Source organism: Amblyomma maculatum, chromosome 7 (assembly GCF_055883805.1).
Source record: "Amblyomma maculatum isolate TAMU_Amacu chromosome 7, ASM5588380v1, whole genome shotgun sequence".
Taxonomy (NCBI): domain Eukaryota; kingdom Metazoa; phylum Arthropoda; class Arachnida; order Ixodida; family Ixodidae; genus Amblyomma; species Amblyomma maculatum.
Genome location: NC_139350.1, coordinates 84,763,617 through 84,788,795, shown reverse-complemented (window position 1 = coordinate 84,788,795; position 25,179 = coordinate 84,763,617). Strand labels below are relative to the sequence as shown.

The 25,179-nt window shown below is 46.7% G+C and overlaps 1 protein-coding gene across 1 annotated transcript in view; it reads right to left on the bottom strand.

The window, feature by feature from the left end:
• LOC146183783 (Golgi-associated plant pathogenesis-related protein 1-like) overlaps nucleotides 1-25,179 on the bottom strand; it is a 315,211-nt gene that overhangs the window by 206,916 nt on the left and 83,116 nt on the right. The window contains exon 2 of the mRNA XM_084609201.1: nucleotides 8,015-8,165. Within this exon, the coding sequence (XP_084465327.1) occupies nucleotides 8,015-8,164 (150 nt within the window). The 5' untranslated portion in view covers nucleotide 8,165. The remainder of the gene's footprint in view (nucleotides 1-8,014; nucleotides 8,166-25,179) is intronic.

Below are 25,179 nucleotides of genomic sequence, written 5' to 3'. Positions count from 1 at the left end.
TCGTGGCTCTTCTTCTGAGCAACTTCCTCCTCTCGTGATTCCTTTTCGATCGTTTTAGAGTTACTACATAGTAACTAGATATAGTAACCGTAGCTCGTTTATACCAGCACCGACATCAATGGCGAAACGGCTCAACCGACGAGGAGGAGTAGAAAACATTTAATTACGATGATATGATTTGGGAAGGGAGGTTCGTTTCGTTGTGGAGCTGAGTGGCAGACCCTATAATTCCGGGGCGCCATTGGCCGCCGCCGCTGCCCTAAATATAATTTTCGTAAGTTAATCTCGCCGCGAAGTCTTGCATGCTCGTTTTTGAGTTATCCTTAGCCCCCGACACAGCACATTACTTGCATGTTGCTATGCGACTATACAATTCTCCGGACAATTGCTACGCCTGGGGCTTTTTACCTTTATCGATATGGTTACAGGTAATCCGATACGGCGTTCTTAAGCCTGATCGACCGCGACGGAAACAGTGGTCTTCACCGAACACCGAGATATTTGTTTGTTGGTTTTGTTAAGGGCCAAAATCACCAACTAAGATCGTCGTTCCTCATGTAAGTGCCCCCCTTCCCTTTTTTTTTTCTTTTTGCCAAAGTATACGTCATTTTTTGTTAAATAGGGCGATACATTAAAACGCTCCAGTTAGGATACATTTATGCCAAAGACAACTACGCCTTGGAAACCATAACCGAGTCGGTATGAAGCACGGTTTTTAGAAGTCCATACTACATCGAGGTAGGAGGCGAATATTTTAAATAAATCCAGGGCGGACATGATGCACTGAGGAGTTCAAAACGCTAAAGAACGCGTATACGTAACATGCGGCGCGGCATACAAGATCGTCTAGGAGAGATAGGAATTGCTTGATGGCGTCACACAGCCACTACCATCGCTTTGCGTTGACTCAGCCCGATCGATTTTATATAGCCAAATGTTCCTCCGCTCCACATCTGGATCTCCGGACGGTGCCTTGAATTATTGCCGCTAGCCGTCTCTTGCACGAGTGCCGCTCTGCAATACGCAGTAACACGGTATCGCGAATGGGGGTTGGGCTATGCTGGAAACAACACGAAAGAGGAGCGATACGTAGCGAAGGATCGTGTTGGTATATGCGTCGCGCGCTGTTTACAATGCTGGGAAAAAAGAAAGGAACACAACAAGCAAAAACGAAAATCGTGCTAGGACGCGTGAGAGACGTTCTCCCAGTGGGAAGATCGAACGCCGAGGGAAGGCGCAGCGGAGGAGGCGGGCGACAATTTGCTCAAGGTGGTGTTACATTGCGTTAAATGGGAAGCTTTATTTAGCTTGACCTGTATCACTCATCACAAGACGATTTGATATCTCCTGACTGTGTCCTGTATATTGAAGACATAGCGCAAAAAAGACGGAGATAACAGTCACAACACAGATGTCCTTTTTGCTCTAGGTCTTCAACAAACTGCTACCAACTAGCCCAAACCAAACATCTGTTGTGTCCTGTATAAATTCGCAGTTTTATAAGTGCTAGTGAGAGCGAAATAACTGTTCTATTTACACGCACTGTTAAGCCCTTAGTATTCCTGGTAAGCCGACTGGTCAGCCAGCTGGTCCGAGGCTAGCTAAGCCCGCAGCATTGGGGGAGAGGATATTAAAAATTATGGGACTGAATGGCAATGGGCCAAGAAAAAGGCAGTGTTCTAAATCAACATGGTGCTCAGGAGAATTCGGGCATGCGGGGCAGGGTCAGATACGGCCGACAAAAGGAATTTAGGTGTACACGTCTCATAATGCATAGTTTCGCAGGGGAGAAAAATTTCTCTGGAAGAGGAAGTGCACGAAGAGTTTCTGCACAGATGTTTGAAGCGGGAGTGTCCTTGAACACATTCCTTATGAATATGTTCGCAGTATTCGTAAACCAATGGCTGACTCCCCTCATGTGCATAGTCTCCTGTTTTCTTTTCTTTTTTTAGACATTTGCCACTGCTTTCGTATAGTGTCATTTTCTTGAGCAGTATATTATGGTATTGCTTTACCTGTACAGCGGCCAAAGCACTATCTGAATACAGTGGAATGCTACGACTTTACTGTCATTCTTGTGGGACGCGATCAAGTGCTCTGCCGTATATGCCGAGTGCCCATGCCGTGCCTTGCAGCCAGACCATAAAGGCAAGGCACCTCCATCTTAAGAGTGGCTACATTTTATGTGAGCCCAGAAGAGGTAGACGTGTCAAGCGTCTCGAGACGCTTTAGGGGATCCCCTAAAGCGGTGGGTAGAAGGCCTAAATGTACTGTTTCAGCCTCAGATGACGGTAGCTGATACTTGGGGGCTGATAGCAGCTTGCTGTAATAACGTCCAGCATGCGTGCTTGCGCACTAAAATCACAAGTTTCCGATCGATTGAAACTGAGCTCGCTAAAGTGCCTCGCAGCCTTTCAACGCCGAATCTCACGAGAAAAAATAAAGTAAAAGCGTGCGGACGTTCCAAAATTTGGAATGATGATTTGAATATTTTCCTCCGGATTATTCGAACGAATAAAATGTTGCATGTTCAAAACCTTTCTAGAAATGAATCGAAAACGTAAGATTTCGAACACTCTTCCAATAATTGGCAACTGGCTCGAACGAAGTCCACCATAATTTTACTCGGCGGCTAATCGAAGAACAGGGTCCCCGCTCACATCGCGTACCATCAAGCCGCGATCAGTAGATATATGCAGTCCATTTGTGCGGCAGCGCTCATAATGCTCATATACATAACCTCTAAGACAGTAGCACATGGCAGGACGCAGGCAAGTTCTGCAAACCGTGCCTTTATGACAGATCGCGGAGGTCATGTCTTATGAGTAGATTATGCCCGCACCTGCACCTAAGGCGCGACTCTAGGTTACTATATTGCTTCACCAGAAGCAATGTGTATTTTGTTTCACTGTACATACTCGATGCTCATAGAATTAGCATACTAATTGCGTGTTGTGACCGCTTAATGGGGATTAGTGTGGCCTCTTTTAGCAGTTACATGTTAACTTTCGTAAGTTATAGCCCCATACCGGAGCGCCTACTCTAGAGGATAGAAGAACTGCTATTTTTTTGTTTAATTTTCGATCAAGTAGCGAACACATTAGCACAAATATTCGATTCTGTTTCAGAAAAATATCGCACGTCCTATAGAATGAAGTCATCCATGGCATTGTTTCCTAAACGAATATAGGTTTTAGGTGTCCAAGTCGTCATACATCACGCAGCCAGTGGTAACTGCGAATGCAGGGTTCTTTAATTTGCTCAGACGTTCACTCAGGAGGGTACACCGAAGCGAGAAGCAGTGAGTAAAATCTCAAAGAAAGCGTTTTAGCCTCTGCCGAGTACATACACTTCCGTTTAGCGCGCAGGGAGGTACCGGCTATGCGAGAATTAGCAGTTAGGAAACCAACCATCTCATTTCGCCCATGGTTTGATTTACCCATCAGGCGTCAATAGAGAAAGAAAAGTGGCAGTTTGAAAGATTGAGATTCCTTTAGCCATAAAATATGCGTTTTACTCTTTAGCTAGGCGTGTGATGGCCTTGATTAGTCACAGGGGCGGGCTAATCGGTTTTGGAAAGAGAAGTAAAGAAAGGTGCCATTTGAGTCGTGTTTTTCATTCCACTTCTTTCGTCAGAAAAAAAAAAAGGGGGGGGGGGGGGAACTGAACACAGTTTTTGAATATAAAGTTTCTCACCTGGCTAGCGGATAAATAGGCGGTCGCCTATTTATCCGCCCCTGATCAGCGATTCAATTGGCTTAATCGGCATTAGAAAACGAAAAAGCGAACTTTTCTAAAATACGAGGCACCATTTTTCTCTTCTTCACGTTACAAGGTGCATTATTTTGATGTTTTCCAAAGGCAACATTGTTCTGTTGGCTTGGTAAAGATATGAACCCAGCAGTAAACCTCTTTTTTTTTTTTTTTGTTGCTGATGATCCTGTCTCCTTGCTTCGCCGAAAAAATCGCAACGGGCAGAATTAAATGAACAAACAACCCCGCCGGGGTGGCGCAGTGGTTATGGCGCTCGACTACTGTTCCCAAGGACGCGGGATCGAATCCCGGCCTCGGCGGCAGCTTTTCGGTGGAGGCGAAAAGCAAGGCGCCCGTGTGCTGTGCGGTGTCAGTGCACGTTAAAGAACCCCAGGTGGTCGAAATATTTCGTAGTCCTCCACTACGGCGTCTCTCCTAGCCTGAGTTGCTTTGGGACGAAATTGCTATCACATGACTGTAACATGATATGATGTGGCGTGTCTGTTATGTGACTGTATTAACTTCAACTATCCCTCTCTCACAACTTTTATATCCACTCATCCCCTTCCCCGAGTGCAGGGTAGCAAACCGGTTGCTTTTACTGGTTAACCTCCCTACCTTTCCTCCTCATCTTCCTCCTTAAACCCCACAAACCACATACCAAACCTAAATGAACAAACTGGTTTAATTGAAATGATAGAGTGGTTAGATGAACATGTACAGCACAGTCGAATAGAAGAACAGAAGGGGCACTGAGTTGGGTTGCCCTCCGGCTTAGGACATTGAGTAAGATGAAGTCCAAAGACGGACTCCGCCCGCGCCACTAATGTATCGCGGATAGAGAAAGTTCCGCAATTGCCGATATAAATGAACAGGTCCATTCGGACAACTGTTTTTGATTGGAAGTTATTAAATAAAAAGGGAGAATGCTACTAAAGCGATCCACTGCCGAGGAAGCGGGCCCGTGGAGACCCCACGTATCTCCCCTGGGAAGTTGCGCAAGGGATAGGTTGTAAGGGAACGGGAAGTATAGAGTAAGGATAGGGTTATGGGATGTTGGAGGGGAATATGGCCAGTGTAGGATTTTGACTGACAGACAATGCGATTCAAGCTCCCATTCGAACCTGTGAAGACGGCCAGCACTCGATCTTAGCCGAATATGTGGCCCTCGGCCCTAAGATCATTCCACCACCACAAGGCGTTTGCCGGATCTCCGGCGTCTGAGACAGGTTCCCTACATGAAGCCGCTTTTGAGGTTTATCGTCCCCCAAGCCCGGTTCCGCCACCCCGACTCTGGTTGAGGTACTAGAGGCAGATTTCGCCTAGCGTTCATCCCTACTCCAAGGTACTCAGCAAGTGACCAGACTTTAATCTGGCGCACCCTGATAGATATATCTTCCCCGGCTTTCGCTCGACAGTGCATGTTGGAAAGTACATTGATCAGCGTTAAGTTCGCTTTACTCCCATCCATTGCATCATGCTTATGTCCGCTTCGTGCTGGAGGGCCTTGCATCCTACAGAGGATGCTTCCCGCGTGAGCTCTTGGCGAATTGTTTGCCGGCTACTAACCTTTGTCCATCGTCCCAAGCGAGCGTACAGCAGAGCGTCCGTCTTCTCTCTCGCTCGGGCCGCAACTCCCGGGCTACTCCCCGCAACTCGCCGTTCTCATGCAGTCTCACTCTTCCGCGAAAACGTCCATGGTTTCCCACTGCCACCGTTCACACAGTTTTACGGAAAATTGTAGCCGAGATCGAGTTCGCCGAAGTGTCTCAACACCGGCCTTTCGACCACTGGCATGCCATTCTCGAGGATGCGCAGGAGATTTACGACTGCCTCTTACACATACCAAATAAAAAACACCAATGTACAAACCCTCAACGGGCGCTCGACGGGGTCCGCCGACGGCGTTCGGAGCCTCGCGAAGTAACCAACAGGCCAAACACAGAACCGCCGAACGCTTTTCAATGCGCGAGACCCCGCCCCTCAAGAGAGACATAAAACAGACAACGCGCACAGACAGGGACACTTCACACTGTAACCAAAAACAAGAAAAAGGTCCCCCCTCCCTGGGTACGGGCGCAACTCCACCCGCGCGTCTCGCGGGCCGGCTCCCCGAAACGGCAGAAAACACAAGCACACAAAAAAATAAAACCCGAGCGAACATGCACTGTTGACGACCTTATGCCAGCTTTACATGAACCAACGAAATTCGCTATCCATAGGCTTCAGATATTTGAAGAAGACGCTGAAGGTGAAATGCAGCTTTGGATTTACTCAATCGTTATCCTATATTCTGTCTATTGCTTCCACGAAATTTACAGAAGTTGATTTACCTGAAATTTATGATTCTTGAGTGAATAATGTATAGACTGAAAAATCTACGAACGTAAACCAGGTCTCCCCACCGCAGTTTAAATTAAGAGGGGCCGTATAAGGTAAGCATAAGCATATATGCGGCTGCAAACTTCGTATTCAATTTTTCAATTTTATAACCAACCACACCTTTGGAATGGCTGACTGGCTATAGGTCGATTTTTCTGCAACTTTCTTTGCAGACGGATTGTCCGGTAATTGTCAGTTTCATATTCAATTTACTTCCTGATTTTGAGAGCAGTTGGCCTCGGTGAATGATACAGCCTTTACTTAGTGCATGGTGGGCTTTATGACCCCATGATAAGAAGGTAACGGGTATGGTTACTTTAGTATTTAGAATTTGTTGTTCACATACGTAATGTCAAAGTCTTTAGTGTCAAAGTCGCAGTATTACGAATATATCGGTAGGTTCAAAACACTCCCAGTTCAAATTAGGCATCGCAGCCACTGCAACGCGTCATCAGTGAACGTCTTTGCGCGTCCGACGCGTCCGGCTTTCGTTGCGCGCGGCAAAGAGCACCGGAATTCCCATAGCGTTTCAGGGCTTTAGAAAATTAGTTTTATTGCAAAGGCACTCGTACGTACACCGGAGCCAAGAAAGTATCTTGTCAGTCGTCGTTGTGCCTGACTCCTGATTGGCCCTTGAGTTCGTGACGTCACAGTTATCGTATCCAGGCGCGGGTAATTCAAACAGTGTTATCGCATGGTATCATCAACCTAAACCCTGGGTGATTTTAGTGAGAAAGCAGTACTTCAAATAGCCAAACCATACAAGGATGTTGTGGCTTGCATATGCAGAGCTCGGAAGAAAAAAAAAAGAAAAGGAAACGAGCTCAGAACGTTGTATAGCTATTGCCGCAGCCGATTGCCCCGCGTGCAGACTGCAACACACTGCGTTAACCCGGCTGCGTTAACTAAAAAAAAGTTAAGTAGTCAGTCTCAGTTAATGATATTTATGGCTCAAGGAGTTTTGCAGGAAACTGTGTCCGCCAAGGCTGAAGGTTTTTTCCTGGCAATTGTTTTGCTATCCTTATATTTAGGAATTCTTCAAAGTGTTCGCTGGAACACCCGGCATAAGCGCCTACTTAGCGTAGATATGACGTAAGCAAATGGCAGGTAAATAATGAGAATTTTATTTTTCTTCTATAGCATGGCTATGTGGTTTAATCGCCGAAAGTAGTGGCGCGGGCGTTTAGGTTTCCTCGCAGTCCGCGGCACTGGGCTGGGGCTGCCACGATGACGTCACGAATAGCGGCACTGCGTCTCCAGCGAATGAACGGTTGCGTGAAGAGAGAAAACCAATGACACTGAATGTACAGCTGATGAGGAATCGTTCGGTAGCATAGGACGACACTCGATACGGCGTGGGCGAGGCCAGAGGAAGTCTAGAAAATCGGCAGCAATTACGTCATCATTTCTCTGCACTCCTCCGGCGCGCTGAGGATAAACCTCAACTTTTAATCTGTGATTGCGTTGCCATTTTAAATCCTAGCGCGAAACTACTTCGCAAGCTTTCTCCTCAGACTTCGTACATTCGCATCGCTGACCCTCGTAGAAATAAAAAAAAAAAAAAACTGCTTCAGCTTTCCTATACTCCAGGTGATCAATGAACATTCCTCGGCTCTTCCGTAGGGGCGTCCCTTACAGCCTGAGCTTATATAGGACGTGTGATCGTATAAATATAGAAGTGAGGTTAAACGCTTCGTTGAGTAAACCGCGTAGATGTCGCTTACCACACCACAAGCCCGGAGAAGTTCCGCGCATTGTAACTTGCAATTGTGCAGTTAAGCGCTTACTTTCCGTACACATGTTCTCGGCGTTGCCTTCTTTTTGGAGGTTTCAACGTTAGGTAGGGAAAGAAAGAAATGGCCACACGCTGCTCACTCACCCTGTCGATGAAGGTGGGCGAAGGGTAGTGAAGCTGGCAGCCCAGCAGCCTGGACGGCCTTCGTTCCTGGTCCGCGTACGGCGACGGGGGAGGAGTTTCGTCATCCTTGGTAGAACGGGACATTCGCAGCTTTTCCAGAAAGTACTCCATGCTGCAAAGAAAAGAATAGTGGGCGATGAAGAGTGAATAGAGTAGGCATAATCAAGAATGCTCCCTTCAGTGGCTGATGCCTTTAGTTCGTGGTACCGTCGTCATTGTGCCAGAAGAGCGAAGCTTGGAGCTTATCATACTTAATTCCAGCTCATAAAAATTAACGCTATTTGATCTAAGCCGCGATCGCACTGACAAAGATTGAAACCGCCACGCTCCTTCAGAAGAAAGTACTCCGCAGTATGTAGTAAACTTTTACATTTTAATCCAAACAACTGTCCGCTTAACACGATGCAATGATAGTGAAAGGGAATAATTAGTTCCGTCTGCTTCAGTCTCAGTTCTTTTGTAATGAAAAGTTTAATTTTAAGGCGATAGCCTTTAAGCTCTCATACTTGCGGTGACCGTCGTCCGTTACATCCAACGGCTGGGAGACGAAGAAGTCGTGGGAGGCGGTAGCTGGCACCTGACATGGCCGAGCACCAACTGGACGTAGGGCTTCCTGACATTACGTTTGGCAGGAGCTACCAACTCGGGCCTCTCCTTTCATATGGGAGGGTGATGTCAGAATCAGCCTGCCAAAGCACTTGCACTCACGTTATCCCTGGGCCACGCCGGCACGTTCATACGGCCCGGCTAAAGCGGGGCTTTATATGTTGGCTGGTAGCTTACGCTCTCGCGTTATGTGAAGGTTGGAGTGAAAACAGATAAGAAGACGTGCCGTAGTGGAGGACTTCAGACCACTGCGCGATGTAGGCTTTCGCCTCATCGCAGTTTAGTGATCCAAAGCGCGCCCCTAGAATTCTTCCTTTTTAAATTGATACCAAAGGTAAAAAAGGACAGCGGGGATAGTTTGATTTCAACGGCGGAATTCGCACTTGGCGAAAGGACATAGTTGGGTTATTTGGTGGGATAAGACATCCATTGCTTCAAGCCTCTTACTCCCACAGAAGCGTAACACAAGGCCAGGAGAAAGCTTGTAATTATGTATAGGCCTTAGAGCCACATGCACGGCTTATACGTGTTGCTGAAGCTCAAATGTGGTTTAAATCGTTCACGTGTTATTCGTGTGTGTTGTACAATAAATGCCGGCACACAAACTCTATTTAAGCACATGTAGTCTAAGTAGAGGCACGAATATCACGAGCTATGTTTTTTTTTTATTCCCTGATATTTCCTGCCATGCTTGAAGATCTCACCTCTATATATTTCTCCGAAAATTGTCCTTCAATCTGGTACGTACAATAACTGCCTCGAATATATATCAGGTACCTTATATCAGCGGCCTCTTTCTTGGATGAATGGCAACCTACACTTTGTTAGAGATAAGCTTTGAAGTAATTCTAATCGAAACGTAAGGGCATGGCCTCAGCGCTTCACCATGTTATTGTTCTGGACGGACTGCAGTAGTATATTTGTATTCGTTTCAAAAAGTGGAGACCGTCGTTGACACTTTTATGAACTCTTTAAAAATATGACTTTAAGCCTAAAGCTCGCTGGCCTTTGCACCGTGTGACTTGCGCTCTTCGCTCGGACTCAAACACATATGACGGACTAGTACGAGGCAGTCGAAGGAAAAGAATTATCTTGAATATCAGTGCAGCCAACAGTTCGAGATGCTCCTCGCCACTGAATCAATTATACAAACATCAAGAAAGAATTTAAAATGCCCTTGTTTATTCTTCTCTCCCTCTGCCCCTCTGCTCCCGCCTCGCCATTCTCGATGGACATCTCGGGCCTCGTAGTTTTAATGGGGTTGTTGGTCTCTGTTGGAGCGGCCGTTTACCGGGGTGGGCATACCATCGCAGCTTGGCAATATATCGGGCCATTTCGGCTTTTCGCAGAGGGTAGCGGACATTGCTAGTGAAATCTCACAAAAAAACAGTCGCCACCTAATAAATCAGGCTAAATGATATAAATTCTGCATGGTACGCCAAATGAACATGAAAATAACACGCAGCAAAACACAGCGCCAGGTGGAGAGAAACTAACATAACATATTGTTTCCGCATACGCTGCACGATTCTGCTCACAAGGCCTCCCGACAAAAAAAAAAAAAAAAAAAAAAAAAAAAAAAAACACAGAAGGACTCCGGCTCCGCCGACAGCTGAGTACGGGCTGCTTTCCAAAGTTCGATTGTGAAATCGCACAGCTTTCTTGAGCTTAAAGAGCCGCGGCAGCCCAGCAAGGACAGTGCGAGTTGTGCGCCAGCTGTCACTGTCTGGTTATGGCTTAGCGCTTGTGGCTCGCCCCATTAATATTATCGCCGTCGCGTTGGCGGCATTCATGCTTTGTGGTCATGGCGCGGAAAAAGGGCAACCATTCTGGCACCCTATGAAAATTCTCTCGGTGTCCGTATCATTGTACGCATTTTTTACGGGGAAGCATTACTTTTCCGAAACATTCATGCTCAGATTTTTGTTGGTGATGGTTTTTTTTGCGAAATTAAAAATAACAGAGAGGAGCAGGAACGATGTTTTCCCATGGCAGAGACTGTCAGTTGCCTCGCAGTACTTCACTGGCGGCCGAAATGAAGACAAAAGCGGTAGCAGGAAATAATAGTGGTGAGAATCACCGTGTAAGTATCAGGGCGAACTTGCAAACGTTCTTGCAATGCACGGCTACTTCCAGGTGAAAGTTTATTTACCGTCTGTAGCGCTCCAAATTAAAGCGAGCCATTTATGTACAGGATACACACGCCCACAAGGACAACGCTGCACTGACAACAATATTAACTGGAAACCGCACATCTTCTTCCTTCACTTCACGTCTGCAGCCAACTTCTTCCTTGTCTTTAACATCCTGCCGGTTTGCGCAAAAATTCTGCTTCCTTCTTCAACAAAACCACCGATGGCATGCGGACACATTGGTCTCCCAAGTCACAGATTGCATATGCTTCATAAATCTCTCTGGCTAACTTGTCCTTCATCCTTTTCACAACCTTAACATTGTGAAGGTCAGCCGGACATTTTGGTCTCTACAACCAACGCACTTGGACAGACAGGAAGATGCCTCAATGAAAGGATTAGAGAGCACGCTAAGGCAGTATCGGACAAGTCTGGCACAAATCTGGCTGTGCACTGCAAAGACTGCATTGATTGTAGAGACCAAAAATGTCCGGCTGACCTTCACAATGTTGAGGTTATGAAAAGGATGAAGGACAAGTTAGCCAGAGAGATTTATGAAGCATATGCAATCTTTGACTTGGGAGACCAATGTGTCAGCATGCCATCGGTGGTTTTGTTGAAGAAGGAAGCAGAAGTTTTGCGCAAACCGCCAGGGTGTTAACGACAAGAAAGAAGTTGGCTGCAGACGTGAAGTGAAGGAAGAAGATGTGCGGTTTCCAGTTAATATGTACAGGATATTTTCGGCGGCTCATCGAGAACAAATCGCAGAAAAATGACACCGTAGCCAATTAGCGAAATTAAATGAGCAATGCCTCTAGCAAGTGCACTAGGTGCCCGTGACACAACAGCACGCAGGTCAGTCGGCTGGTTGCGTCAAGTCACAGCACCACGTTTGCGAGTTGGAAGGAGGCGCCAATTTGGCTTGCTCGTTTCAGGGGGAAATCGAAGCCTCCGGGTCCTTTGGATCTGAGATCAGACATGCTACTCCGGTGCCACTAGGGCACGTTGCTACTACGGCTTGGTTAAAGCGGGATTCTGTATCTATACCTTGTATTATTTTGCTCAATGCTGCAGATTCCCGCTGTACGCCAATAAGCATGTGTAAGGTAATACAGGAAGACAATAAAGGATTAGCCATTAACAGAGTAGGAATGTGAACGTACGGAAACAAATATTCATAAGGGGAGCCATTTGCGCTTAGTGTAAGTGTCCCCCAAGAAACATTTTTTTTGTTTAATTTTGTAATGCTCGTGGCGCCACGATGAATACTAATTGTGAATGAAAAGTCTTTAAGTGCACTCAATTTTATCAATGGAAAGGCGAAGTCAGGACTAGAGAAGAAAGCAGTAAGAGGATAGAACAAGTGAACTAGCTGAACGTACGGAGGGGGACCGAGGGCACAGGTCTCGCGTTTGAACCCCGCCGAGACGGCCATTTTTGCTGGAGGAGAAACGTAAACAAAAAGCTTTCCTTTGTGAGATTACGTCAGAGCTACAGGCGATCAAAAATTAATACGTGTCATCCATTAAGACAAGCCTTAAAGCCGGCAGGCTGTTTAAATTTGAATGAATCATTCGTTCAATAAGTCAGTCAATATTTCTGACTTTACCATCATTCCACTTTAGCGCCGCTGCGTTCCTGCTATTTAAAGACCGGGCAGTCGGTGCCGCCGGGGGTGAGGATAATCGAACGAAATTTAAAACAAGCCGTGCTTTCTGTCTGTCGGTGGAAAACAGAAAACAGGCATGCACACAAGACCAACATATGACTTATGAAGAGTGAAACGCCGGCTGGGAGAGTCGGGTTTCCGAAGGCAGCAAACATTGGGTACATGAAGATCAGCCCATTCGAAAATTTTCCGCCTCTTTGCTTTCTCGTGGTTGGTAAGTGGAGAAATGAAACAAATCCCGGAAAATGAGAGTAAGGCGAGTTTCGCTGCTTGTTCACTTCGCTCTACCCTGAGGCGCAGAAATTCGTGGAGGAGGCGCAAGTCCCAATCTTTCTTCCAAGGAACGAAGCCGGTGGCAGCAGTAGCAAAAAAAAAGAAAAAAAAAAAAAAGAAACGCAAAGTTGTTCGCCGTTTCTTCTCCTTTCTGATCTCTGTTCGCATTTTCGGCACTATTCGATTCCGAATTCTACGAAGGCTCATTTTTTGGATTGCAAATGCGGAAAAATGTAGTGCCTCCTTGCCCCCCGTACTCTGCAGCGATGAACGCTGGCACGGCGCCAGCACCCTTGTCCTGGTCTGAAGCCATTCAGGAGTGCCGGCAGCGCTCGGGAGCTTTGATCAACGAGCCCGTCCGCGTTGGTCGCTTTACTATTCATACCATCTCGTCTTGCACAGTTCACGCCCCGTTTCGGGCGACGCAATGAGGGTCTGGATCCAACGCCTAATCTATTTCAATGCTAGCCACATCGCTCGTTTCGCAAAAAAGGACGGCACTTTTCGCTCGCTCGTCATGATGTGGTGCCCCCAGTAGCGAGCGGACGCTTACGTCACAGCGGGCGCTGCTGTTTCGGCTGACGAACGAACGCTCCTTACAAAGCACCGCCATCTACATTGGCGCCTCTTCGACCATTCCCTTCAGAATGCACAGTCTTTGTCAAAAGTGTAGAGGCCAGGGGTTCTGCTTCTGAGTCATTTCCCGCGGCTTGTAATGCATTTCCGGTTGTCCAAATCACTTGATGGTAAGAAAAGTTTTTGTCCTACCCTCTCCAATGGGAAGAACGTCTACTAATGCTAAATCAGCGCCACTACACAGCTCAAAAGCAGACCCCCTGTGCTCTACACTACTGACAAAAGCTGCACGTCGCTTGCTTACAAGGTACTCGCAGCCTGCTACTGCGTCGAGGAATCAAGAAGGCCAGCAAACAGGGCCGAGTAAAAAAATTGTATAGTGGCAGACAACTTGAGTTGCTTAAACCAGGGTTGTCCGCCCGACGTTTAAATTGAAAGATGTAGGAGCTATCACCATAGCCGCATCAAAGAGTTGCGATCTGCACAAAGCTATTGAACTGTTAGATGTTCGCTTCTTCGGTGAGCCCTCCTGGCTCCAGTTTGACATCACATTACTTTCTTCAATGACGGAACTGGTGCACACCATTTTAAAGCATCCTCTGGTTGAAGTACGTGTGGTTTTTATGGTGCGCACTAACTGCTCTCAAGCTCATTGCGCAGGAAACGAGGATAGGCACACGGAGGGGTCTGTATAACGTACCTTTAAACGAACAGTCCCCAAAACCAAACAGAACGTATGGAAATGAGTTTTTGCTGATAGGTGAGCTGGTTCGGTTTGTGGGCCGTACAACGTCCCAAAGCGACTCAGGCTATAAGAGACGCCGTAGTGGAGGACTCCGGAAATTTCGACCACCTGGGGTTCTTTAACGTGCACTGACATCGCACAGCATACGGACGCCTAGCTTTTCGCCTCCAGCGAAAAGCGGCCGCCGAGGCGGGGATTCGATACCGCGTCTTCAGGAACAGTAGTCCAGTGCCCTAACCACTGCGCCAACCCGGCGGGGCTGATAGGTGAATTGATCGATAGGAAATTATTAGTGTAATTATTTTTTCCTTAAAGACAACTGAATAAAAGAACACGAAAGAATCATATGTTGCCAGAAAGAACTCAATCTATACATGTACCCTAAGCTTGGAGTGCTCACGAACGCCACCCTCGCCCATAGGAGCGGATGTAGGACATCCTGTAATACCGCATGTACCACGTCAAACATGATTGAATGGTGATGTCGACCGCTTTGTGAGAACCCTCGCATGCTAGCCCCGTTTGAGAGCAAGCGAAATGCGAAGACGCCCAGATGAGCCTGCGAGACGTCGAACCGGAACGTCGCCTGTGAGATTCTTACACCGTGCCCAGTGAGACGCTTAAACGGGCAGCTCTCAATTAATGCGAAAGCATTCTTTGGCTACCTCCCCCATTTTTGCGATCTATCCGTCCGGAACCGAAGGGAAAGCTCGCTGCGTTCGCTCGCCGAGGGGACAACTGAGCGCAAGGCCAGCTAGATGCGCCGTCAATTCCCACCTGCAGCTGGACCAAAGAGAGCGTCACGCGCAAATTTAACCGCTAGGATTGGTCCGCGCTCGCTCATCGAGAGGCTGGGAACTCATCGTGTAGAACGAGGTGGAACCTCGCAAGCCTCCGCTCAAGAAGAGCCCAGGAACCCTGGACACGCAGCCGATTCGAAATGCAACGGGGCGATGGGGAGCAACAGCGTCGTAAGCAGAAGCGAGAACCTCCGCCGAGCAACGCCAGACGAGGCTCGAGAAGTGTCGCTGCGTTGTCGAGGAGAGGAGCATGGGCTTGTCAGTCCTAATTCTTCATGGCAGAACTTTGTCGTTATTTGCGTAAAGACGAAACACCGACACTTAAGAACACAATTAACCTTAGAAACGATGGGTTATCCTCCGTTTGCATAACGTGTACTGCCAATGCCCATTTCTTCTTCTTGATTTTGACTATGATGTCAGTAAATAGCGTTTGTTCCCTCACCCCTTCTGCACGCTTCTTGCGATGAGATGAGATGACGAAGTTTGTGGGGATTATGTGAATGCAACCGAAACACGATAGGGTTATTTGGAGCGATATGGTAAAGAGTTTTGGTATAGTCGGTCTGATATTGGTGATGAAACAAAAATCAGAAAGTGCAGCTTACCAGAGAACGACACCATCAGGGGTTACAGTTTTTGGTTTTTACTTTCAGGACGTTCAACGGACACCTATCAGTGTTCATTTGAAAATGCAGATTTTGGTTTACTATGCGGCAGAAGCAGTTAGATGAGGCGTTCCCCGGCGTGCGGTGTCACACCGCACAGATAGAATTAAAAGAATCAATAGATAACTCCACAGCCGGCATCGAGATTTGAACCCGCGCCTCTTCTGCAGCCCTGTATGCTGGTAAATTATATTCAAACATTACGCGTGTTAAATATTAGAGGCCAACTCGCTGTTACCGTTCGTCTCTACCGGGGTGGCAAGTTCCGAGTTGTTATCACCAGCGGTTTCTTCTTCTTGGCTCAAGGTCATTCGTGGGGTCGGCACCGCGGCGGAGGTGCGACAACGCTGAAGAGGCAAAGCGGCTGGCGTGGTGCTGCTTTCGCAACAATATCCAGTCGGGCGCGCTGCGATCTGCATGTCGTCGTCTTCGATGTTCCGTATTCTAGAGTGCAAAGCTGCCAGGCTCTTACGTTGAGGTACCAATTTTGTCGATGCCAAAAGCCCCACCGGTCTCCTTGTCTTTGGCATTGCCTAGGCGGCCATCTAATTTTGCTTCAAATATCTTTCCAAGAAATTATTTAGAAACACATTTTTTTCGGCGGAAGTTACGAACGCAATTCTCTTTTTTTCTTTTTTTTTTGCGTATTGCAAGATAGCAAAATAACAATCAATTCAAAAGCAGACCGCCCCTCGGGACGCGTGCAGTTTTCTGCTATTTATTATCAAAAACAAATACAGTTTTTTTTGTTGTTGTTTTTAGTGTTTATGGCCCCATTCAATAGAAAATTCGGTGTCGGCGTTCTGAGTGAAAAATCACGAACATAGCGCTGGCAGGCGGTAGCTGGCAGCTGACATGGACGAGCACTGACCGGAAGTATAGAGTGTCTGCATTACCTTTGGCAGGAGCTGCCAACTCGGGCCTCTCCTTTCATGTGAGAGGTTGATATCAGAACCAGCCTACTGTGATCCTTGTATTCACGTTGCCCCTAGGCCTATGTTGGTTGGTGGCATACGCTATAGCGCGATACACTTAAAGGCAGAGCTTGTGTCCTCCGTAATGCTTTATTTATGGCTGCCTTAACTACGCTGCGCGAGCGCAGGAGAAACTATAAAATCAGGGTTTTGCATACACGTCGCAAGATTAGGCCATTCTTATTAATGAGTTCATATACCACCTAACAGGTTCCCTGAAAATGTTTGTCAAAAGCACAGCCCATTAGCTTTATATGGCCCCTCGGTGGCTCGCTGCGAGTTGAGGAAAAACTTTATACGCAAGAATTTGTTTCCCACAAGAAGGTTAGACGATTCTTGTCAACATGTGCGTAACATCATCTTACAGTATTCCATAATTGCCTCACAATTAAGAGCGATGCTCAAGAACACTGGTCTTGTTGTTTACAAGAGAAATCTTGTAATTTTTATTGATCGCACACATAGTGTTTTCTCTTGCACAAAAATACTTGTGTACGCTGTGTTCTTATTTATATTTCAATACATCGGGTAGCCACGAATCATTTAAGCGCATGACGCTTCAGAACCCGTTATAAGTTCTCCCACTACCTTGTTGCTTTATATCCATGAGCCCAGTCGCCCACTTTTTTATAAGAATCGTGTGAGCACTGAATGCCCGGCACAAGGATGCCGACCTGAAGCAGAGCGGAAATCGGGAGAGTCGTTTGCTTGGCTCGAGCCCGAGTGGTCTGCTTGGCTCTTATGCTTCTTGCGAAGGAACCCGCGCGAAGAAAGTTTTATGGGCGGTTTCTGAGCGCGTTTGTTTTGTGTTCTAGGCGCTGCATGTGGTTTTTTTTTCTCTCATTGGGGCAACCGCTAGCACTCTAAGGTCGATGTTATAGAACCAGGCTGTGGAAGTGAATACCGTTTCGAGGGCTTTTCTATTTTGCGTATCATAGCCATAGTTGCTTTTGCGCCATAAACCCCATATAACTAACTAACTAACTAACTAACTAACTAACTAACTAACTAACTAACTAACTAACTAACTAACTAACTAACTAACTAACTAACTAACTAACTAACTAACTAACTAACTAACTAACTAACTAACTAACTAACTAACTAACTAACTAACTAACTAACTAACTAACTAACTAACTAACTAACTAACTAACTAACTAACTAACTAACTAACTAACTAACTAACTAACTAACTAACTAACTAGCTAACTAACTAACTAACAAAACTAACAAAGAAAGAAACCCTTGACCAGGCAAAATTCAAGAGATATCTTCTTCCTTCAACAGCCACGTGGAAAACCCTATAGAAACCCTAGGGTTTCGTTATTTGTAACATCATGTGACATATTCTTGTATAAATATCCGCTTTCTTCCTAATAAAAAATTAGTTGCGAGTCAGCGCTCGTCTGTTTTGCGTCTCTTCTTGTGTTTCGTCTTTTCGCGCTGTTCCACCCACTATCAATTGTGTCAACTCGCCCAACTGTCCATCCTACTCCAACTAACTAACCTTTTCTTTTAACTGAATAAATACACCGATATTGAGGGTCCTCTCCAATTAGTTACACGTAAGTAACAATCGAAGCTGGTGTCTGGGCACTCTACGTTATCTGATATGAGAACTCCTTCAGAGATTAAACACACCGCACGCAGCGCATAAGCATGTGATCGGCGCTCCTTGGGGTTCGATAAAAAACAGCTGAGCAGGAGCAGTGGTGGCTTCGAACTAATCAGAATTATGAGCGGACCCTTGCTCTCGCACGCTTTCTCCCTTTCTCCTCTCCTTTGTTTTTTATCTCAGAAGCGCCGAGCAGTTGACGTTCGCGTGATACTTTCAGTGGCAGGCTTTACATTTTTAATTCACTGCTTGCATTTCCATCGTGAAATAACTGAAGTTATCCCAAATCGCTGTGAAGTACTTTATGTTGGCCTTATCTCCTTTCTCTTTATGGGTTACGTGTATACACAGTCTGTTGACGACTATTCGTAAGATTTTTATAGATGCGACGTTTCGACTTCTTTCACTCGAATTTCCTTGTTGTCGTGACCAAGGCAATTTATTATCTCGATTAAAATTTTGTCTGTCGTTACGACTGTACATTCTAGAATATTTGCCTCAGCCTTTTTTCTGTTTAGACTGTCAACTTCTAAAATCTTTTTCGTTGTTCAATTCTCCACTCGGCTACTTATCCATTCAGGGAGGTTACCCTTCGGTCCTAAATTACTCAGCCATAATGATGTAATGCATTTTGCAGCGTTGTCCCTCCTGGACAGTTTTCCTCGGCATCTTAAATCACTGCCTGCTTTCTGTGTACATGCTAAACCAGATATGGTTCCACAAATGTCTAGGGTTGCGTTTAGTTGTACCGTAAGTTGAGCCCCGCGGTGGTCAGCGGGTTGCTTTACTTTACCGTAGAATAGGTTCAATTAGTTTGCTTTAGTTCATGAAACAAAGTCCCAAAGCGACTCAGGCTATCAGGGGTACCGTAGTGGAGGGCTACGGACGTTTCAACCACCTGGGGTTCTTTAATGTGCACTGACATCGCACAGCATGCTTCCCGTGAAATTAAATTCGTATTTCTAGTTTCTTGTGCTGAAAAGATGCACATTTTTTGTCTATTTCATCTTAAAGAAGCTGCGCCTTCTTTGATTCCCTGTCCTTCAAAACATTGCGTTTTAAACTTACTTATTCTAAAGAGGCTCTGTGTCTTCCTTTCTTACTTTTCGGAGGTTTTCCATTTTTACGTGTTTAATTTTCTTAAGAATGAGTCATTCTAACTTAATATAATTCCACTTTTCTATAACAATCTTGACTGTTGCTTCATCGACGCCTGCCTCTATTACCGCAATCTGTTCACTCTTTAAAATTACGCTTTATTTTGGTGTTTCCTGCACTTATTTATAACCATCTACACTGCGCTTCCCTTCTTCATATATTCAATTTTGTTTTGAAAACTTCCGGTAGATTCCCTGCCGCATTGCATAGTTCTCAATGGTTGATTGTCTGCTCAGATTCGCCATGTGGTTTTCCTTGAAAATGCCGACGTTCTATATATTGTTACGGACGACATCAAGGAAGAAAAAGCGGGCAGTGGCGCGGACAGGAGCGCTCGCGCTAGGCCCGGCAACATTATCATTAAACGTCATCTCACTGTCATCGACCACCTCTCTGTCCTCTGTTCTCCTGTTTTCATCGGCTTGCCGTATCGTAACATTTGGTGGAGGTGCGGGGTACTCCCCCCCCATCCTGGTCCGGAGCATCAGCGCCCTGCGACTTCTTGCGCCGTCGGCGAAAGGTTAGGAGGCACTGCATGGCTGTTCCCCAGCCTGCTGGACCCAGCAAGACCTTTCCGTTCCTCCGCCCCGTCCCCCCCGCCCCGACCACAAGACACGACAAAGGAGAGACTGACCCGAGACGCCACACATAACCACAAGACACAAGGAGAGACCCGAATGACCTAATGTGACCCCACTGACCTGATGTGCCGACCAAGGACCCTACGACCCAAGACACCGCTACACTTCAAGACATTCTCCCCTGCCTATGCCATGCGGTGCGTGCCTTGGCCTCCGCCATCGAGTCGTGGCAACGTGTGGCCCGAGAGTGTCCTGCCAAGGTTCATCGCGAATCACCGTGCCGGCAAGCCATTCTATTCTTCCTCTTCTTTTTCAAGCATCTAGACATGCTCATCATAATGCCAAGGAATCATCAACATCGTGCATTTCCTCGTCCACGATCGGGACGATCGCTCGGTGGCCCCGGGTCATGTTACGGACGACATCAAGGAAGAAAAAGCGGGCAGTGGCGCGGACAGGAGCGCTCGCGCTAGGCCCGGCAACATTATCATAAACGTCATCTCACTGTCATCGACCACCTCTCTGTCCTCTGTTCTCCTGTTTTCATCGGCTTGCCGTATCGTAACAATATGTTTAAATAATAGGTTGTGCTGCTCGTACAGATATAACACTGGCTTCCAGTTACTATCATCGTATCTGTCCTTATTGTCGATGTGGTCATTCATATCCCCCAATATGATTATCTCGGCCGCGTCTCCGCACTGCTTTGTATCGTCATTAAGACGTTTTGCTATTTATAGATCTATATTTTCATACTTGCAACTGTTCCGAGTCCATAAACACTATCCCTAGCCATGCTCTTTAGCCGAAAATTGTTGCTGATATCGAGACATGTACTTTGCTAATGGAAGAGTCGAATTAAAATTTACCAATTTGTTGCTGGATGCATTCAAGTACCAACCTCTCCTCATTTTTATTGTTCTGTTGCAGACATCACCACTCATAAACATTGGGTTTTTTAGATCCCGAAATGCTACGCGCACCAAGCATACACCTATTTCTTTTTCCTTTTAACAGCTGTTCGGTTTAGAGCCATTTCTTTATTTTTCTGCCTCCTTCCTCCTCCACGTACCTTACTCTGGTGTTAAATTTTTTTTCTCCTTTTGTTCCTAATCTTTCTCTCGGTAATGTTTGTCCCACACAATCAGAGTTTCTTCCTTTCTGCCATCTGCTTCTACATCTGATTTTCCAGCAGACCTCAAGGAAACCAACTGCACTGACCACCAGGCGCACGCCTATTTTTCTTCCCACCCCTGCCCTAAACTGCACGCTAGCTCGTCCAAAATCTCTGCCAGCGCCTGCTCCTAGCACTTCGCTATTTATTTGTGCAACTTCGAAGACCTTAAGATGGCTTAAATTCTTGATCTTCCAAATCACAGCTACGACGTCTGCCTCGACTTCTCCGCTCAGTACTCGTACTGATCATCACCAGCAGTAGCCTCACTACGCTCAGTACAGAGCAAAGGCTTCACCATCGTCTCTTCAATTAACTCGATCTTTTGCGAACTGCATCCACCGTACACCCCGCACACTTCCAATTTTCATCCATCCATATCTCATTTTCTGACGCTTTCCTTCACTTGGCATTCAAGCAGTTACCCTTAACGAGAATCGATTACATTGGCTTCGTATTCAAAGCCGTGCCGATATTCATTTATTGTTCTTGATTTTGGCTAGAATATTACACGTATCATGTTCCAGCGCTGCTACGCAGCCCCCACGTGTTCACATTCATGCGCCAATGTTCAACTATGCTTCTGATGCCAACATCATTTAGTTCTGCAGCAAGAATCGCGCGAAGCCTTCGCATCAAAGAAAGTGCATGTTCCGCTTGCCTAGTCGGTCGGGTCTGCTGAAATAAAAAGTTCTGCTCATCGCCCGGAAGTGAACGCGCGATTAGGGACCCAGACTCTGGTTGGGCGTTTCCAGTCTGTCACATAGTTCCTCGCCAGTGCTCTTTTTTCGCTTCAACAGGCGCGTCGTGATGTCGTTTTGACCGTCGCCGGTGCTGCTGCACCGGTGTCGTAGAGATTGTGCATTAGCGGCGAGGTAGCCGCAAAATTAAAAGAAACGGAACAATCTGCTCGCCGGTATCGGAGGGCTCAACATTTGGAGGGCGGTATAGATGTGCTCGATTCTCAGTGTCGCTGCGCTCCAGCGACACTGGGAACCGTTTGCTCTCTCACTTCGAGGTTGCGGAAGTGTTTACGAAACAGTGGAGTGGAGCAGACATCCAAACCGCCATGCCCGTCACTCTCGCATTCGCTTGCATGGGCGACGGAGCGAAAGACGGCCGCCTCCGTCGCTTAACTCTCTTTTTCGCTCACATTGAGCTCAGTTTTCAAACAGCGACATTAAGGTGCGAATCCCAAGTGGGTCCTGGTCTGGACCGATGGTGCAACATGGAAAGCCCATTTACGGGCCGGCAATCGACCGCAGTAGCGTACGGTATGAGTGCGCGACAAAAAGGCAAGCCAGCGGACCTATAAGATTTCCCCCGAATGTGATCCTCCTGCTTGCACCATCGCTTCTACGATAAAGGCAAAGCCGCCCCTCTCTGCAGCCCCTGAAGCGTCAAGTGAATGAGCGACTTCCCCCGATCACGAGACAGCCGCAACCTGCCCAAGATGGTGAGCAGGCTGTCCTTTCTTAAGAAAGCCAGAGCTCAAGAATTGATGAATTTGTCTAACCGTCAGCTGTGGTGTTAATTTCCCACTCTTTTTCCAAGCAGAAACGAGCAAAAACTTGAGTTTACCAACTTTCAGGTTGAAATTGTGACCCGGCAGTAGGACCGTCAGAGGCCGAAGTGTATTCATTATTCGACCTCGTATGCATGATTTCGGGGTTAAAAAGAAAGGGTTCTCTTTCCACAGAGCTCATCATCGCAGCTCACTGGAGCGGTACTTGTAAGTTAGATATTGCACTTTCTTAGACTATACGTTCTTAGATTATGCAATAATAAGGGTTATGAACTGCCCGCTTAGGAAAACCAACCACGCAGAACGTCATATACTCGTGGTGTACACATTGAGTAGAACAAGAAACGCGAAGTGTGTTCATTTAAAGTAAAAACAACAACAACAAAACAACAGGAAATGGAATGAACAGGAAAAGAAATCAGCATTTCAAGTTAAGACCTACAAAAGGAAACGCGTCCCATGCATGGTCCTTGAATGACACAATAATAGAGACCTTCTAATTAAGGGACTTCACAAATAGCAGAAAAGCTGGCGAAAATGAAAGTTGAAGGCAGGCCCTTTCGCAAGCACTTTTACAGCGCTCTGTAGTCAAATGCTTAATGTGCCTAAAACCTATCGTGACGTATAGAGCGCTTTCGACTGAGACATTATGACCCGGCCGGCCGGCGGCGCAGGAACTCACCGAATATCCGTGTGCGTAGCTGGCTGGGCCTATAAATTCACCCCTATATTATCCCGCGCAACTGAGCCAAAAGCGGCCACTGTGGACGCAACTTGTTTTGAGCGACTGCTCGGCACCGGTAGCGTCCCGCTCATCAGGCCCTCGAAGCACTAAACGCAAGTTAGTCAAGAAACTAGCACTTGCGCGCGGAACCACGCGGGGAACGATCGGCGAAAAACATTTTGCAATCTTTTCGCTGGGAACGTCTCGGACTGCTGCTTTTATTCTTTGCGGTCCTATTTAGAGTGGTGATGGTGTTAACCCATGCCCTTCCTACCGCTGAAGCTTGTTTTTCATGAGTATACTGACGTCAAGCCAGTTGCCACAGCATATGCTGAGCTGCCACACACCGACGTTAATTGCATGCAGTTCCAGAAACGTGACCAAGGCAGGACGCGTTTCCTAATCAGCGCTTGGCCGTAGCGCGCCGAAGCTCAGATGCGGGCATGTGACCTATAGATTAAGGGCCTCTTCGAACACAGCGCTCGAACTTCCGTTGGTTTTCATACTTGAACGGTGTCTTCAAAGCATTGAACGATAGAAGAGGAAGCCCAATAGAGACGTGCTCGATATGCGATGCTCAAAAATAATGAGGAAACAGGACGGCCTTGAACAGGCACCATGCCTCCGAAAAGGTAGTGCGGGACGTCAGACTTCCTGATGTCGCGGCCTGTCGGCGATGTGGAACTGATACACTCGGGCTGAGAGGAACAGTGAGCTCCCGTACGTGCGACGCGCAGGAGGTACGGGATGGTTGCGGCCGCTCAGAGTTACAAGCGTTGCTGGTGTAGAGCCCCGGAGAGGGCGCTAAAAATGGTTTCTCTATCTCGGCGGGCCAAGTGTGTGGCACCCTTCTTCGAAGTCTGCCTGCGACACACAGTAATTCAGCGCGTATGCTGGGATATATTTTGTTCACCTCACAGACATAGCCCGCGGGAATGAGGCTTCAAATATTTGAGCTCCTTCATTGTTTTCCAGGGTTGTTTTTGTGTTTAAAGCGTACAACTGGGCTAGTTGACGATCTTTAGATTCAATGCACAGGGTACCTAGCGCTAAAGACAAGGACAAAGGAGAGATGGACACCACGAAGGTTCATGGTGTCCGTCTCTCTTCTGTCCCTGTCTTTAGCGCTATAGCTATTATGTGCCTTGTTATTGTATGTCATTGCTTTATTTCATTAAACATATGCTAAGCTACAAAACGGTCTGTAAATACGTTATACTGCTTTGCACTCAGCTTTAATAGAAGTTTGAGCGTCTCTCGCCTGCCCTGCACATTTTCTAGAAGAGTCATTGTCGCGGTGGTGGCCGCCGTTACAGCTCCAGTGAACGAGGAGGTTGCTTTGACTGAACCCACTGCTGTCAGGCGACTGATTCAGTAGTCAATAGCGAACTCTGTAAACTTGTCCAAGGCTTAGGTTATGCCGTCCTTCGCCTTGTGAAGCGGCCAGTACTTACCTAGAGGACAGTGAAGAAAATGCAACAAAAACTTTCAAAGCAAATTATTCAGTTTTATTATTTGAAGGGGTCAGCAAAAAATATTTACGAATGACTTTGCTATTGTCCTGACATCAGACAATGATTGGGAACAGGCCAGCTGATTCTAAACTTACCAAACTTTTGTGTCATTTAAAACTTTGATATATTGCATATTTCCCCACTTGTGAGATAATAAGAGGTAATTCATGGGGATAAATGAGGTGCCCATCCGAAATTCAGATTTTACTCATCCTTGCAAAATAATTCACGTTACGTTGGCCTCATGGGCATAAACACGCTATGTGAACTTACCCGCATGTCAAAAACCGTACCCTGACATAACACGGCCGTCTTCTTTGATGGCCTGCTACGGACAGTGCCGCCTGGCGACCCCTTGCGTGTGCGGTGACTACGCAATTCCTTTAATG